Consider the following 17,960-nt stretch of genomic DNA (forward strand, 5'->3'; position numbering starts at 1 on the left):
CAAGCTCTTGGGAAGCAAGGAATTATTATTTATTATGTTTAATATTACCTGCCTATTACTAAGGAATTTAAGATAACAGGTACAGTTTTCTTCCAGTTTATGTTCATACGAACTTTAATAAATTACATGAGAGGCTGTGATTGGCCTATTGCTCTATGTAAGAGTGATGAAAGTGCTAAACTGAATAGAGAATCAGCTTAACTGCTCAAGAGCTCAATAAAGCCGTGATTCACCTGTTTATCCTCTCATCTTGTCTTCAGCATCCCAAGCAACCTGTGATGCCTGGAAAGAAAGTGGCGACATGTCAGATGGCGGGAGCAGTACCACAAGCGGGCACTGGAGTGGCATCTCCACCCCTTCTCCCCCACACTCAGAGGCCAGCCCCAAGTACACAAACGAGGCCTTCAGTTCTCCTCGGGCTGATGATGGCTTTGAAACAGACTCAGATCCCTTTCTCTTTGAAGAGCCTGCTCCAAGGAAAAGGAAGGTACATAATACGACTGTAAGAGGGGGAATTAATTGTTAAGGAGTGTGTAGAATCTTTGAGTTATCAAGGGCATGCAAAGAGGAAACGTGGGATTCCAGAAGATATCCAGGAGATATGAGATATGATATTCAGTCATTCAGAATAATTAGCATTTAGCTTACTATATTAGCAACAGTGAATCAGCAGAAAGAACAGAGAGAGCAGAGAGAGAGAGAGTCATGCTTTCTGGCTCCCTCTTATGGCAAGTTGCAACACTACCTCTTAAAGATATAGTACTTCAATACAAACAAACATTAATTGACAGCTTGTTTATATATTGCCAACCCAACTGTCTTGTACAGAGTACTAACAGAATTGTTCCGCAAAAACTGCAGGTTTAAATAAGGGTTTCTCCCTATCTGATCAAGAAATAAAAGTATCTACACAAGCCTGCTGTTCCTGAATTTGTATTTTTACTATCAGAGTACATCATTACTGTTTCTATCCACTCCATTAATTCCTGTTTAATTATTCCTTAGACCTTTGTGTACTGGCTTTCCTTCAAGATTTTATATTGTGTATAGCCCTTTCCCTTCCATTTTTCACCTAAACAACACCCTATGAGTAGGTGGACCTGAGAGACAAATAATCCATGCTTGAGGTGGACCTGAACCTGGGACTTCCGAGTCCTAGTTTAACACCTTAACCATGTTACCATCCTAATTTTCAATTTTATTAACAACGATTTTAACTCTGATTGGTTAACAGTATATTAATTTTGATGTGAATAGGACTTACTTTGCATGTCACATTGATTTTTGAAAAGGAAATTGGTATAAAACTGAGCCAACATTTGGAGAATCAAGAGAAGAATAAAGTCAGGGATGTCAAACGGGATGCATCACATGCTGGCCACACCCATCCCTGGTTTAGCGAAGGGGGGGAGTAGTGATATGTCACTTGATGTCAGCGTGATGTTGCAAATTTGACACCCCTAAATAAAACGGTGCTGTCACCAGTAGTTAAGAATCTGAAAGGTTAGGTTTTGCACAATTGACATAGGGCCATGAATTAACTTAGAGTTGTTTTTCTTCTAGAATTCAGTGAAGGTGATGTACAAATGCTTGTGGCCCAGCTGTGGCAAAGTCCTTCGCTCCATTGTTGGAATTAAGAGGCATGTGAAGACCCAGCATCTGGGGTAAGGCCTTAAATTGCAGCTAAGTCACATTTGCACGGTTATATTGGAAAAGATCACCAGTAAATATAATTATACAGTATTTCAAAAGAGTAACTGGAGTGGGGATAATTTGATGCCAAATCTGGACTTTTGGTGGGCCTCTTCCAAGATGATCCTTATGAACAGTTGCTGGAGGTTGAAATCAGAGCTTAAGGGAAGGACTTAAGGTGGATTTTGGTCTACTGCAAGCAATGATCCTTGTCCCCACTTACCATATAAAAGGAGGCTGGATGTGTCACATGGTTTAGCGAAGAGGGGGGGGGGGAAGTGATATATCACGTGATAATAACGTGACACTGTCACCAGTAGTTAAGAGGTCCAGAGATGGCAGGTGGCCCTGCCCACGTCCCATTTATTCATGTTTTTGAGGCTTTGCGCATACGCAGAAGATTATGTGCATGCTCAGACGCTCACATTTGCAAAGCGGTAGGAAAGGTAAGTGAATGCCACCCCTGCTGGGGTCCCCATTTTTATTCCAGTAGTGAATAAAATGAGTTTTTTGGTGTTTGCCAGTCACCCCATTATAATGTACCATTCCTTTATGAGCCTGCAAAGATGATACGTTGAGTAACTTACTGAGTCAAGTTCAGGCTCAGGATATAAAGTTCACTTTATTTAGAAAGGCCCAGATCAGGGATGGCTACTGATTAGAGGTTGGGCACATTTAGAAAGGAGGGAGCCATGCTTATAAAATGTTTCCTTTGGTACACACAGCTAGTCACAAAGCACTCATTTACACAGGGCTGATAGTTGCAGGAGCTTCATGGTATCTCCTGTAATTCCCCAGAATGGGTGTTAGAATGCTTAGTTCCTTCTTTTTGTGTGGGACTGTTGCATGCAATTTTCCCTCACATCGAAGGATCGAGTCCAGGATGGGTTGTTCCATGGAAATTCTAAACAAAATATGATGCATTCATTCACTCCTCATTATCGTCTTGTGAGATTTGACAATGCCAACTTTTCAATTGAGTTAAAAGCTGAAGTGGAAAAAAGCGAATTAAAACTAAAAATTAAGTTAACATTGAACTTAACTCAGTTGAGTTAAAATTGAAAATTTTAAGAAAGAAAAAGGGTAGATGGGTTGGATGTAGGGAAGTGCCATGTGTAAGCATATTATCTGCCCTTGAGATAATTGACCTTTGAGATACGTGATCGTGTTCATCAATTCCTGGAGGAGAGCTCTTGTTCCGCTATGCAGTCATTTATTTCAAGTTGGCCCTGGGTTTTTTTTCTTCTTTTTTTTTGTGAGTTAGAGAATATAATTTAGTCTGGATTTGAGCATTGCCAACTATTCTCTCTGGCTTGAATGCAGTCTTGGTTACTTGGCTAGAAATGACTGAATCTTGTTTGATATTTGCTGTGTGGTTATGGGGCCCTCTTGCGGGGAGAATTGGTTATACTTTTCCCATCTTTTAAAATATTTTATTTTGCTTTTAATGATCTTTAGTTCTACTGAGTTAGGCTTTTTCAGTTTGTTTGTTAGTTTATTCTTAAAGGTTGGCCAACTCCTCCTGGACTCTAGGTGGCATACAACAAATAAAAACAAATAATCTAAAAACCATTAAAAATCATTCAAAAATCAATCATTCATCAGTTGATTTTTCCCTTGTTGATTTGTTTTTTTAGCAGATGAATTCTTTTATTAGTGCATAATAACAGAGAAGCTCAGATGATAAAATTATTAATGGAGTTAGATGAGTTTCACAGGGGGAAGGTCTGCATTTACCAGATAATTGTTCTGCTCCAAAAGTCTTGGCACCAAAAAGGGATCAAGACAAGCATACCTGAAAAATTATTCCCATCTTGTTGCATCTGTCGCAGCAGACGGACATAGTTCTGCATTCTTCCTTTTGCTAGCCTATGAGCAGAATGTTACCCTGAAAGAAAAGCTTTATGGGATTTCATGAAACAGTTCTTGGTTCTGCTGACAAATGTAGAAGAGTTTCAGAATTTGCCAGAAAATGTGTCTCCATCTTGGTGGACAAAGGAGGATTGGCAAAGCTGATGAGAGACATAGTAGAGATGGTATTAACTTGTCTACTTTGGGGTTGTGGGTATGAAAACCCACCAGAAAAGATGTTCCTCTATTTTTACATTTGGGGACAAAACCTCTAGATCAGGAGTGTTAAACTTGCAGCGTCACATTGGTGTCATGTGATGTATCATGACATTTCCCCCCCTTGCTAAACTGGAGTGGGCGTGGCCAGCGCATATGCAGTTTAACACCCCTGTCCTAGATAGTTTCAGTGGAAATATTACTTGAGAGTTACCTCGTTTATTTTATAATCTCCTTCTTTCATCAATGCCTGCAGAGATGGTGCCAACTCTGACCAGAGAAAACGAGAAGAGGATTTCTACTACACTGAGATGCAAGTGAAGGAGGAGGCACCTCCGGAACCTTTAGTAGTTGCTCCCAATCCCACTGTAGGCTCCCATCCTATTGTCATCCAGCAGGCTGCCTCTCAGCCAGAGGCTCTCATTCGGGATCAGGCAGCCCCCTTGGAGCCTCATCTGCCCAGCGGTGCCCTCAGCCAGTCGGCTCCCAGTTCTTTCTGGCACATCCAGGCTGACCATGCATACCAGGTAAGTCAGTGCCCACCTGCGCTCCAGTGTTAGGGATCTCTCTTCCTCCTGAAAGTGTTTGGAATTCTTCTGTGGAGTTGTTCACCCTAATAAATAAGGTAGCCCCCCAGTCAGAGGTGGGCTGCTAAGGTGGAACGGTGACGTGCACTCGCCCCCGTGGCTATCTGAGTGCTAGCGGAGTCCAGCGCAATTCTGCTACTGCACCTGTGCAAGTAGCAAAATCGTGCACGGAGACACAGTTTCGCCCGTGTTTTGGTGCGTTTGCTTTCGCGCATGCGAGCGCACCTGCATCTCCATGCATGATTTTGCTACCTGCATAGGTACAGTAGCATAAATGCGCTGGACTCCGCTAGCATTCCATTAACCATGGGGCAAGCATATGTCCCCTTCCACCTTAGCAGCCCACCTCTGCCCTCAGTTAATGATTGGGTAGTTAAGCGGCAGGATTGCAGTTCCGAGAGTCATGGTAACAAGGCGGGTGATTTGAGTTTCAAATAAAGAATAAGGTAAATGCAATTACCTTTCTGAGCATTCCTATTCCTATTTGGTTCGCTTATACTTAAAGGCAATATGTTAGAGAGCGAAATAATAATGCATTGTCCATCCTATAGAGAACAGTAAAGGGATTAGGCATGGTTAGCCCAGTGATGTTGAACCTTTTTTTGCTCAGGTCCTAAAAAGGTGCCCGCATGCGAGATAGCCATAATAATAATAATTATTATTATTATTATCATCATCATCATCATCATCAATAATAATAATAATAATAATAATTATTATTATTATTATTATTATTTAGATTTGTATGCCGCCCCTCTCCGAAGACTCGGGGTGGCTCACAACAACATAAGGCATAATGCAGTGCCATCCCCCCTGTACATGTGTGTTGCCCCCCTACCTGTGCACAATCCCCCTGCGCTCCCTTCCCCCACATATGCACAGGCCTCACTGAAGCCTCTGGACTTCCATTAGGCCGGCTGGGTTGTTTTTTGCTCTCCTCAGGGTTCAGGAAAGCCTCCTGAAGCCTGGGGAGAGTGAAAAATGGCCAAATGGGCCAACTGGAAGTTTGGAAACCAACTTCCAGTTGGGCTGTTGGGCCGTTTTTCACCGTCCCCAGGCTTCAGGAGGCTTTCCTGAACTCTGGGAACGGCAAAAGATGGCTGAAAAGAAGGCCGAAAATCAGCTGGCCAACACACGCATGTGCATTGGGGTTGACAAAGGCAACACCTCACGTGCCCTCAGATATGGCTCCACGTGTCATAGGTCCACCATCACTGGCTTAGCCTAAAGAAAAGGAGGCTAAGGGGAGACATGATAGCAATTTTTTCATACTTGAAGACCTACCATGGGGAAGAAGGTAAGGAAATATTTTCCATAAGTGCAGGGCAAGAAACAGTGAAAGCGCTGCAGAGAAAAATTAAGGTTTGAAATAAGGAATATTTTTTTGTCCATGAGAGCTGTTAAGTAGTGGAACAGCATGACTCCTGGATTCATGGTTGCACCATCTTTGGAGGTTTTAAAACAAATCCAAAACTAAATATATTTTTTTAAGTAAATAATTTTTTTAAGGAAATAAAAATAATCCCAAAGAACCTGTAGGCAGGACAAGAAGCAACGGGTGGAAACTAATCAAGGAGAGAAACAACCTAGAACTAGGGACAAATTTCCTAACTGTTAGAACAATTAACTAGTGGAACAACTTGCCTCCAGAAGTTGTGGGTGCTCTAACACTGGAGGTTTTGAGAAGAGATTGGACACCTGTTTGTACGAAATAATATAGGGTTCCTACCTGAGCAGAGGGTTGGACTAGAAGACCTCCAAAGCCCCTTCCAACTGTTGTTATTCTGTTAAGCATTGGACAGCTTTTTGTTGAGATGGTTGAGGATTCCTGCACTGGGGTTGTCTAAAAGATTTCCAACCTCCTTTTTCCAACCCGATGTTTTCAAGCACTGAGAAAATTCATAGAAGGTGGATGTAAAAATGCTCTTCGTTTCTTAAGACAGACATTTTTCTCTACTTAGGCTCTGCCATCTATTCAGATCCCTGTATCTCCGCACATATTCACCAGCATTAGCTGGGCTGCTGCAACCTCAACCATCCCCACTCTCTCACCGGTGAGTCTCAAATCTTTATATTACTAAAACTCTCATCATGACCTTTAACTGGGTAAAGTGGTATATCGCAGGCAGTAGAGGGTTCCTGCCAGTATGGCTGTGCACAGCTCCGGCACATGAGCGCGGATTCAAGCGCAATTTTTCTTCCTGTACCTGTGCAGGTAGCAAAATCTCATACGGGGACACATGTAGTGCGTATTTTGGTGATCTTTTTTGCACGGAAACATGGGCAGAACAAACAACCTCGCTGAAACACGCACACACTTGTCCCCGTGTGAGATTTTGCTACCTGCACAGGTACAGGAAGCAAAATTGCGCTTAAATTCACCCTCGTGCGCAAGAGCCATGGGGCTGTGTGCAATTAGCCATATCAGCAGGAACCCACTACTGATCGCAGGGCAATAAATAGCAATAGCATTTTAGATTTATATACCACTTCAGAGTTCTTTACAGCCCCTTCTAAGCAGTTTACAGAGAGTAAGCATATTGGCCCCCAACAATCTGGGTCCTCATTTTACTGACCTTGGAAGGATGGAAGGCTGAGTCAACTTTGAGCCTACTGAGATCTGCCAAACTATTGGCAGCCGGTGATCAGCAGAAGTAGCTTGCAGTACTGCACTCTAACCACTGCACCACTGAGGCTCCACAAATACTTTATGAACCAAGGAACCTCAAGCGGACTAACTTCAAAGCATACATTCAAAATCTGGGATCTGTAACTCTTGATGGAATGAAATTTGAGATCATCACGGCTGCATCAGGGCTGCTGCTGCTGGGCTACTGCAATCACATGATCTTCGTCAATTTTCAGCACCCTGTAACAGTTTCCCAGCCAGTCTAGCAATCCCTTGCCCCCTCCTCCACCCAGCAGCAGCCACAAACCTGTCTGCTGGAAAAAGAGATCAAGGGTGGGCAAAGAAAGAAGGAAGATTTCCAATTCTCCCTATCAGATACACAAGGAATCTCAATGGGGAATTTAATAAGAGGTCAGGTGACATGACTGCTCCCTTTCCTTTTTCTTTGACTGCCCTTCATCATCATGTTTTGGTAAGGAAACCTGTCTGAAATGACAACCCAATGGGACACAAGTTTTATTTACTTACCTACTTAGCTATCATTTAATTTATTTCTGTTTTTTTTTTTAAAAAAAACCAGTTTTTAGCATTTGCTGCCTATCTTGTTTGTTTGTTTGTTTAATTTATATGCCACTCAACTCCCGAAGGACTCTGGGCGGCTTACAACAATTAGAAAACAATATAAAACCCAATTTAATACAATCATACAATCTTATTGTGGCCAGACTTAGAGGTATGACGATTGGTCAAGGCCCCAGGGCTGCCAGCAAAGCCAGGTCTCCAAGGCTTTCTGGAAAGCCAGTAGGGTGGGGGCAGTTCGGATCTCGGGAGATAGTTGATTCCAGAGAACCGAATGTCAAATGACTCTAGAATCTAGAAAGTTGGCAGATATACGTAAGGAGAGACTCTGGATTAGTTCCGAAGATTGTTTCAGAAATAATATTAACACATACTTGGTGGGTGGCACGTTCTGAGAAAGCTGTGGTTTTGTAAGATCCCTTTATGCATGGCTATCTTACGAAATTTGCTACCACAAATTAAAAATAGATTTTCTTTTTTCCTTATAAACAGAAAAGTTCAACTGCCTGTCAGCCTGAAAAAAAGCTCCCCTCTCTCCCAAAATAAGGCATTTGCAAATAAAATGTTTCCAGAACATCCAATTCAAGTTACTAGACAAGGGGTTATTTACCCCCTCAGAGAGGGTCCGCAACTTGGGCATCCTCCTCGATCCACAGCTCACATTAGAGAACCATCTTTCAGCTGTGGTGAGGGGGAGGTTTGCCCAAGTTCGCCTGGTGCACCAGTTGCGGCCCTATCTGGACCGGGACTCACTGCTCACAGTCACTCATGCCCTCATCACCTAAAGGTTCAACTACTGTAATACTCTCTACATGGGGCTACCTTTGAAAAATGTTCGGAAACTTCAGATCATGCAGACTGCAGCTGCGAGAGCAATCATGAGCTTCCCTAGGTATGCCCATGTTACACCAACACTCCGCAGTCTGCATTGGTTGCCGATCAGTTTCCGGTCACAATTCAAAGTGTTGGTTATGACCTATAAAGTCCTTCATGGCATCGGACCAGAATATCTCCGGGACCACCTTCTGCTGCACAAATCCCAGCGACTGGTTAGGTCCCACAGAGTTGACCTTCTCCGGGTCCCGTCGATTAAACAATGTCGTTTGGTGGGACCCAGGGGAAGAGCCTTCTCTGTGGCGGCCCTGACCCTCTGGAACCAGCTCCCCCCGGAGATTAGAACTGCCCCCACCCTTCTTGCCTTTCGCAAATTCATTAAAACCCATCTCTGCCGTCAGGCATGGGGGAATTGAGACATCTCCCCCGGGCCTATATAGTTTATGCATGGTATGGTTGTGTGTATGTTTGCTTTTTTTTTTTTAATAATCTTTTTATTAATTTTTCATAAAATAAACAAACAGACATACCTACATTTAACATAAAAAGGTGGGGATGTATATTCCCCGCTTATCACGAAAGTATAAATTTCAATACAGAAAAAAGAATACATAATTGTATATATAATTGAATATTAGAAAAAATGATTTGTTAAGCTTTTCATTTAAAAAAAGAATTCTTCTCATAATAATTCTTAATATATAACCTAATTCTACTATATTTCTAAACCAAACTTAGTTTATCAAACACTACTATAACCTAAAAAACCTTATCCTTACCAAAACAATTACACATTTGTGTCTTAATTTTCTATTATTTTTTCTTATTTATCCATATATAAACTTTGTTCCACGTTTCATAAAATTTTGTGTCTTCTTGATCATTTAAGCGTCTTGTCATCATATCCATCTCGGCGCAATCTAATATTTTTGTGATAACTTCTTCTTCTTTGGGGATATTCTCCCCTTTGCAATTTTGCGCATATATAATCCTAGCCGCAGTTAAAATATGTATAATTAGATATAAAATTTCTTTCTTATAACTCTGGTTTGTAATTCCTAATAAATAGAATTCCGGGGTAATTTCTATATCTTGCTTTACTATTTCTTTCATTATTTTCTCTATCATCTTCCAATAGATTCTGGCTTTACTACATGTCCACCATTGGTGATAATAAAACCCTATCTCTTTCTTACATTTCCAACACATCGGGGAGGTTTTGGGAAACATTTTTGCTATCCTATTTGGTGGGAGGTGCCATCTATAAAACATTTTAATTTGATTTTCTTTTAGGGACACTGATTTTGTCATTTTCCAGTTATAAATCCAAACTTTCTCCCATGTATCTATATCTATTTCTTTTTCAATATTTCTGCACCAACTTATCATGTTGTCTTTTAAGGTCAGCTCTATGTTTTTATGTGCTATCAAATATTTGTAGGTTTTCCCAATTGTTTTAGTTTGATTAATAGTAATTAAATTGCTTAATAAATTTTTATTCTTGTTAAAAATATAGAGCCTACTATCTTTCTGATATCTAGATCGAATCTGTGCGTAATGCCACCAATCAATTATTGTCCCTTCCTCTTGTAGTTTAATCCTGGATTTTAATTTCATTTGATCATTTAATAAGTCTTTATATCTTATTATTTTCATGTCTTTTATGGACTTTGGATGTATTATTGCTTCTAAAGGGGCAACCCATTCAGGAATAGTTATCTTTCCAGACTTCTAATAAATATTTTCTTAAAGTATGTCTTTTAAAATATGAGTGATTTTTATCTTTGTCATACCATATAAAGGCATGCCAGCCAAGCAGAAGGTTGTATCCTTCTAGGTTTAGTGTTCTTTTATCTTCTAAGGTTATCCAATCTCTAATCCACGTTAAGGCGACTGCCTGATAATATAATTTCCAATAGGTATGCCCATGTTACACCAACACTCCACAGTCTGCATAGGTTGCCGATCAGTTTCCGGTCACAATTCAAAGTGTTGGTTATTTATTTTATTTATTTATTTATTCAATTTTTTTTATGACCTATAAAGTCCTTCATGGCATCGGACCAGAATATCTCCGGGACCACCTTCTGCTGCACAAATCCCAGCGACCGGTTAGGTCCCACAGAGTTGACTTTCTCCGGGTCCCGTCAACTAAACAATGTCGTTTGGCGGGATCCAGGGGAAGAGCCTTCTCTGTGGCGGCCCTGACCCTCTGGAACCAGCTCTCCCCGGAGATTAAAACTGCCCCCACCCTCCTTGCCTTTCGCAAACTCCTTAAAACCCATCTCTGCCGTCAGGCATGGGGGAATTGAGACATCTCCCCTGGGCCTATACAGTTTATGCATGGTATGGTTGTGTGTATGTTTGCTTTTAATAATGGGGTTTTTACTGTTTTTTAAATTATTAGATTTGTTGTACATTGTTTTATTGTTGCTGTGAGCCACCCCGAGTCTACGGAGAGGGGCGGCATACAAATCTAATAAATAAACAAACAAACAAACAAACAAATAAAGTTACCATCTGAGGCGGCCACGAATGATTGAGGTTTTTTAAGAGTTATTAATGTAGTTTTTATACTGTCTTTTTAATTGTTATTATTGTTGTAGTTGCATTTTCGCATTTTCTTTTAATTGTTATTAAACAAACAAACAAATATATAATCTGGCAGGGCACCAGTTCTCCGGAAATCGATATTTTATTTTGATATTTTTAAAGAAGAGAATGCTGTAGAAGTATTTAAATAAGACATACTTTTGGAAAGTTTACAATTTTCTTTTAAAATCCCCAGCCCTGATCATTTAAGGCAGAATAATAGCATCCAAATAAATCAAAGGGCTTTTGCTTGCAGGTTCGAAGCCGGTCTTTGAGTTTCAGTGAACAGCCGCCCCCACCTCCTGTGCTGAAATCCCAGCTGATTGTTGCATCCCCCCCAAGAGCACCCAGTGGCACAAGGTAAGACCTGGAGAAGACAGACTGACCTATTTCATGCCCACCCAGTCACATGCCACGCCCACCCAGCCACAAGCCCACCCAGCCACATGCCCACCCAGCCACGCCCACAGAACCTGTAGTAAAGAAATTGGAATCCCGCCACTGAATGTACACAAGAATAGGCTCCATTGCAAGTTCTTGGCTATTTAACAAGAGCCTTTTTGTGGCTGGAACAGAACAGTAGCCCTGAAGACTACTTGAGGGCCCTAGATTCAGTCCTTGGGTTTGCATCAGGTGAAAGAGACTTAAAGAGCTATGCGCATTCATTCATTTTCTGTCTTTTGTTTTGTTTTAGGAAAGTCCGTGGCGAAGCCAAGAAGTGCCGCAAAGTTTATGGCATCGAGCACCGAGACCAATGGTGCACAGCCTGCCGGTGGAAAAAAGCATGCCAGAGATTTTTGGACTGAGAAGGATGTATCTGTATTCACACCCCTTTCTGGTGGGAAGTCTCAGAGGGCTCTCTCTCTTGCAGTTACCCAAGAGCAAACAGCCAGATCTCTGTATTTTGGCCACATCCAGGGCTCTGTCGTCTTGGAAGCAATTTCTGGTGCTTTGGCAGAAATCTCGCGAGCCACGTGTTTATCCCAAGCTCTGTATAGTCTACGTCTGCCAGGTTTTTCTAACGTCCAGTGTTTTGTGGGAAAGCTTTTTCTACACGATTTTTTTTTCTTTTTTTAAAAATGACAAAATAACACAGCCTCCCTTTCTATCTGTAAATAAGGAGGACAAAGGAAAAAAAAAAGCTGATTGTTTGATCTATCTTACAGACTTGTTTCTAGGTGGGTCCAGGGACCAAAGAACTTCGATCTGTTCCCCGGTATAGGATGAGGTTGGCTGTGTGGTTGGATTGATGACTGCAATATGGAGGAGAGAAGCAACTGTTTCACCTCCCCTGAAGTCACGTAACCATGTAGAGAGTGCAAAAAGAGGGACAGGAAGGGAACTATTAGCAGATGAGGACAGTTGCTCTACTAATGGACACCCAGTTTCCCTTTTAATCATCGGATGCCCGTACAGGAATTAGCCATTCGCATCCTTAATGAGCACTGCTTTTTATTTTGTTTTCTTCAGTTGCTGTTGGGAAACGATCATTGCTTTAAATTGCGAGACCCCCAAATTCCAAATAACCCTGAAGTGGAAGGAAGATAAAAATAATCTGGATTTTCATGGCAAGTGTGAACCCCAAAACAAATGCATTCTGTAAGAGTCTTAGAACTATTGACTGATGTAACTGGTGGTTTAAGATGCATCTCAAGCATCCACAATGCAACATTTATTACCTGGATACCATAGGAACATCACAGTCTCCCCATTTCCACTCTGCTATGTGGGCAGTAAATCAAAGTTCTTCATACTGTTATTTTTAAGCAAGAATCTGGGTCAGTCTCGGCTTTGCCAACAGTGGGAATGTTTTCTGGAGTACGAATTTGACTTGTGCATATCACATTTTTAGTGATATAGCTGGCATCTTTCCCCTCTTACAATTGTGCATTCTTCTGTTTTTATTAATTGGCTCCCCAAATTGGGCCTATCTTCCAGAGAAGAAATAGATGTTTAATAATGAATGGAGTTTCCTATGCACGGTACCATATTTGGACAGTTTCATTTCTAAATATCGTAGGAGCCAATAGGTAATGAGCAAAGTGGCAAAATGCATAAAACCCCATGATTATGATCTTCCTTCCTCTTCAGAATCAACGCACCTGGTGCCAGCAGACTAAACCTTTGAACACCAAGTGAAGCAGCATTCCACGTTTTGCATATGAGAAAGTCTGAACTGTTTTGTAGGGCATGCTGGTCCATGTTCAGTTTCTTGGAATGCCCAATTATTTTGCCCTGCCACCCCCATTCATTGTTTCCATCCCATCTTTCTGGCCACAGAGTGATCCCAGATCCACAGTCTATAGTCCCAATCTCTCAGGATGCAGTTAGAAGAGAAAGAAATTGGAAATTGGGAGGGTCACAGAGATATGCACTCGAAGACAAGCCAATATTGTCTTAGAATTGATTGGGATTTGATTACTACAATTTTCAAAGTTATTTGATTCATTGGGGGGGGGGGGATGAGCATTTTTTGTTTTGTTTTGAGTGGGGGGGATTGAAATAATAACCAATAATTCCATCATTATAAGCTTGTATTTCTTTTATGAACTATTGGCCTCAAAAACCTGAAAAATTGTAATAATCTATCCTCCCACCAGATTTCTGTCTAACTATTCTTGTTATAGCTGAGTTTGGGTTAAACTACAGTGAGAGACAATGGAATTGGAAATGGTTGCCTGCTCTCCCAACATACTTGTTTTGCCTTCATACTTAGTATTGGTTGTATCATCTACACAAGAAACTGTAAATCCAAAGTATGTTAGCCAAGCTGTACAATTATTCCTTTCAATTTTCTGTGATTAGCATGTATATGTTAGGATTCATATAGACAGATTTCCTTGCAAATATTGTCTCTCTCCTCCTCCCCCCCCCTCTGGTTATCTGGTGGCATGAAGATAGGCCAGGCAGGATCTCAGTAGGATGGGGGAATACAAGCCAATATACCAAGGGTTAGATGGATGTTGCAATGGGTGGCAGTTAGCCATATGCCATCAACATAATAGGCAGGGCTGAACCTTTGAGGCAGTTGGGTATTTTAAGGAGTGTTATGGCTGCCTTGGCATCTGTTGACCTAAGCCATGCATTCCTCTTCTAAAATTTCCCAAATCAACTAAAATGGATCTGAATTTTTCAGCCCTGCCACGCAGGAGGGTGGGGGTTCTCAGGGCTGCAGAGGATGTGTTGGAGGTGTGTGGAAGTTTACATTCAAAGTTGGCAAACTCAAAAATGCATGACCATAGGTGGTGCAATGCTGCTTCAGTGACAAGCCTAATTAAATTGGATGGCTAGCTTCACCATGGAAGTCACTGTCATGCTATCAAAGAGCCATCAGTTTGGCTGATGGGGAAATCTGTTCCTCCATTTCGGAAGTCATGTGGCTTGGTGTGTTGTCATTTTTCAGATGTAAAATGGCAAAGCCAATAGTACTGATAATGGAAATGGAAAATGAGATATATTGGGAGGTATTTACATTGTTTTGAAGTTGGTTCTCTGCCTCTTTTCTCCCCTTCCCCGAAGCGTTTTGATAATCATGAGCCATAAACTAAAGAGATAAACCTCTCTCTGTAAAATAGTAACTGAACTATATGTCCTGGAGAATTATAATTTCCTTATATAAAAATGTGAGCCCTTTTATTTTTCTTTGAGGGTACTTTAAGGGATGGGTGGAAGAGTTTGAAAAGGAATTATGTATATTTTTGGTGCTTGTTGATTGCTTTTCTTTCTTTTCTTTTTGGTAATTTTGTGCATAATATTCACAGTATGTCAGATTTTATTTTTCTAGCCTGGACATTGGATAGATGCTTAACTGATCTTGTAATTAGTTTGCAAATTAATTTGTACAAATTGCAAATTACGTTTTTTGAAAATTGAAATTGAAATCAGATTTATATAGTGGCAAATTCTGAATAGGGAATTTGGGAATATTAAAGTTCAGATAAAGAGGTATTACAATTGAAGCTTCAGGATTGTAATAGAAATGTGGGATTTTAAAAGGGAATTGCTTGGGTCACAAATAGTCTGATTTCAGTGAAAATGTCTTGGAACTTAAAAAACGAGGAGCTTGGCTTTGAAAATCATGCTCCATGCCAAAATATAATGGAGTCCTAGATGAAATATTAGTTTTAGCTTCAGGAGAAACCTCAAGTCTTTTCTTCCCCATTCAGAATACATTTGTCTCACTTCTGCAGCCGTGGTTCAGTGAGTTCTTGGGAAACATTGAAAGGGGTTCAATGTTTAATACCCTCCCTTCAATAAAAACAGGTGTCCTTGGTCCTCATAGACAAACCTGGCCCTTTAAAAATTACAAGTTGACCTTATTAAGGATGACCCATTACCAAGATACGAGTTTACTAGGATTAGTGCTTGGGGCACAAAACCTTAGGCTTCCAACTATTATAGTATGCGGGAGGGTCTTCACCTACCAGCCTGTTTCCCATTACAGTCAAATCAACAGAATTGTTGCTGCGGACCCAACCATCTTGGTTCAGTTGTTTGAGTGGTTGGTCTTCTAATCAAAGCATCCAGTTGTCATTATGGACTCATAATTTAGCAAATGGATGAATGGTCTGATTTAACCACCCAAGAAGATGGATACTTCTTTTTGGAGATCTGTGGCTGATGTTGCTCAAATTATATTATTGATGCCATTGGCTCAGAACTTCTCGCAAATCAGCCAGATTTTTTTCTCCTTTTTTGGCACCCATTCTTCCTCTTGACAAACTTTTTGCTGCTTCTTTCTGTCCCTGAATCCAGAATCTCTGGATTTCTCCAAGGAAAGTACATAACCTGCGACTTCTACGCTAGAGCCATTCATGTTTGGAGGTTTGGGGCAGCACAAATGCTTTTTTTAATGGACTAAACTATAAAACATAAAACACCCGGGAGATCTGATGATTCCTATAAATCCTCTTAATAAAAAGAGAAAATATTAAAAATACATAAATGGGCAAGGACTTTGAAATTGCTCACTTTAATAATAGCATTGCTCTGATTTTCTATGGCTATCAAAGGCTCAAAATATCTTTTTTTTAAAGGGAGATTTTGCTGCTTTGCTGCAACTGCCTTCCTTCCAGCTCGTCTTAGTAACTCTCTAGGTGGCATGTCTTAATAGACCAGATCAATAAGATGCAAAGCCCATCTGCTGTAGGTTGCCCACCTCCAAATTCGAATTCTCAATGGGACCCTGTGAATTTTAAAGCCATTTCTCCTCAAATTCCAAGACAAGTAAGGCTCTAATTGGACATTGACAATTGAGTATTGAGAACTAGGCTTGATTAAAATTCAGCTTCCTCCAAAATAATATTAAAGTTTGAAAATCCCAACATTTTTAACTGCTCCTTCTGCTTCAACCATCCTGGTATGGATGGATCCTTGTAAAAGAGTAAAATTGGGGTTTTATTTTTTTCTAATTTAGGAGAGGCATCTTTCAATTTCTTGTTGAATCAGGAGAGGTTAGTCCACGAGTATCTTCAGATTGAGATTTAAAGATCAGTGTCTTCAGTAGCAAAAGTCTGGGTCTTATGCTTGCAAAAAGCAGGTTTTTTGGAGGGAGGGTGGGTATCTGTTGTTAGAATGTGATTAAAAAGTTGTGGGGAGAAAAGGCCCTATAAAAGAATAAGCAGCAAAACACTGAAGCCTCTGGAACAATGTTTCTCATCCTTGGGTACTTTAAGACGTGTGAACTTCCAACTCCCAGGATTCCCTGGCCTGCATTAGTGGCTAGGGAATTCTGGGAGTTGAAATCTTCAAAGTGGTCAAAGTTGAGAAACATTGTTCTGGAATATAGGATATCCCTATTATGCCATGACAGATTCTTAGAATCAAAGTGTTAACTCCTTTTACTATGGTGTCAAAAGGAATATGTGCCATTTGCTGGTGAGGTTAGTAGCATAACCATCTCCAAAGCATGCAGTAAAGGCTGTCCTCTTTTTTGAACAAAAAGCCAGCCTTTCTCAAATGCCTCATCCCCTCCCTTCCCAAATTATAGCACTTAATTTTGGAGAGTGAGTGAAAAGAAAAGCTAGCCTTCCATGGGAATATATTTGTTACAAGTATTTTCTATATAGGAAATGTTATTTCCCCCCTTCTCTTTTTACTTCATGAGCTATGCGGTACAATTAGACCGGACAATGTATGTCTGTGGTCCCCCCCCCCCCCCCCCGGCACATGTGTCTGTTTTTTTAACCAAGAAACTTTGGAATATAATTCTCTTCCCTCCTTCACCCCAAATATCACCTCCCCACAGGAAGGGAAAATTGGAAGGAAGCAATTTTAGGAAATATTGCTTCCTAAAAAATGGTGTTGTCAATGTTGTATTTGCAGTAGAGACCTATCCTGTTTTTCCTTCATAGGAAGAACCTTGTCACTAGTCCACATTGTGAGTTGAAGAAACCATGGTGCTCTGTTTTTAAGTTCATCTCTGCCTCTTCTGCTCACAGGATTGTCTATTTCCCAACCTTTGCTCTTTCTTGCAATAGGCCAAAGTGAGAATGAAAGAGATCCCTATCTGTATCCAAGCCACTACTTTTTATTCTTTTATGAATTTTTTTTTTTTAAAAATGCTTGCTATGTCACAAATGTGATTGAGACTTTTCTCCTGGCTTTGAAAATATCAAAAGGGGGAAAAAAAAGAGGGTTTGGTTATTTACCAGGGGTCTCCAACCTTGACAACTTTAAGAGTGGAAGACTTCAACTCCCAGAATTCTGGGGGTTGAAGTCCTCCAGGCTTAAAGTTGCCAAGGTTGGAGACCCATGATTTAGACTGTATCCTTTCCCCCGCTTCTGTCCAGCCCGGTCTTTCTGATTACTTGAAAAAAGGCTAGTTTTTATGTTGGATTTGCACGAAACCTGTGGGTAGTGAGCTGACACACTCCCCGTCACCCTAGGAGCATAACTCACTTCCTAGATCAATAGGATGCATCAGGACCCTACTGAGTGTAGCTTCCCAAATTAAGGTCGCTCAAGGTTTGTTTTTATCA

General features: G+C 40.8%; 1 protein-coding gene across 3 annotated transcripts in view; it reads left to right on the top strand.

Moving 5' to 3' along the window:
• Positions 1-12,068, top strand: part of ZNF395 (zinc finger protein 395) — a 53,542-nt gene extending 41,474 nt beyond the window's left edge. For all 3 annotated transcript variants that reach the window (XM_070734878.1, XM_070734879.1, XM_070734880.1), the window contains exons 5-10: positions 261-487; positions 1,564-1,664; positions 4,016-4,286; positions 6,308-6,400; positions 11,237-11,340; positions 11,675-12,068. In XM_070734878.1, coding sequence (XP_070590979.1) covers positions 261-487; positions 1,564-1,664; positions 4,016-4,286; positions 6,308-6,400; positions 11,237-11,340; positions 11,675-11,786 — 908 coding nt within the window. In that variant the 3' untranslated portion in view covers positions 11,787-12,068. The remainder of the gene's footprint in view (positions 1-260; positions 488-1,563; positions 1,665-4,015; positions 4,287-6,307; positions 6,401-11,236; positions 11,341-11,674) is intronic.
• Positions 12,069-17,960: the final 5,892 nt, after the last annotated feature.

The sequence above is a fragment of the Erythrolamprus reginae genome, chromosome 1, assembly GCF_031021105.1.
Source record: "Erythrolamprus reginae isolate rEryReg1 chromosome 1, rEryReg1.hap1, whole genome shotgun sequence".
NCBI classification, from domain to species: Eukaryota; Metazoa; Chordata; class Lepidosauria; order Squamata; family Dipsadidae; genus Erythrolamprus; species Erythrolamprus reginae.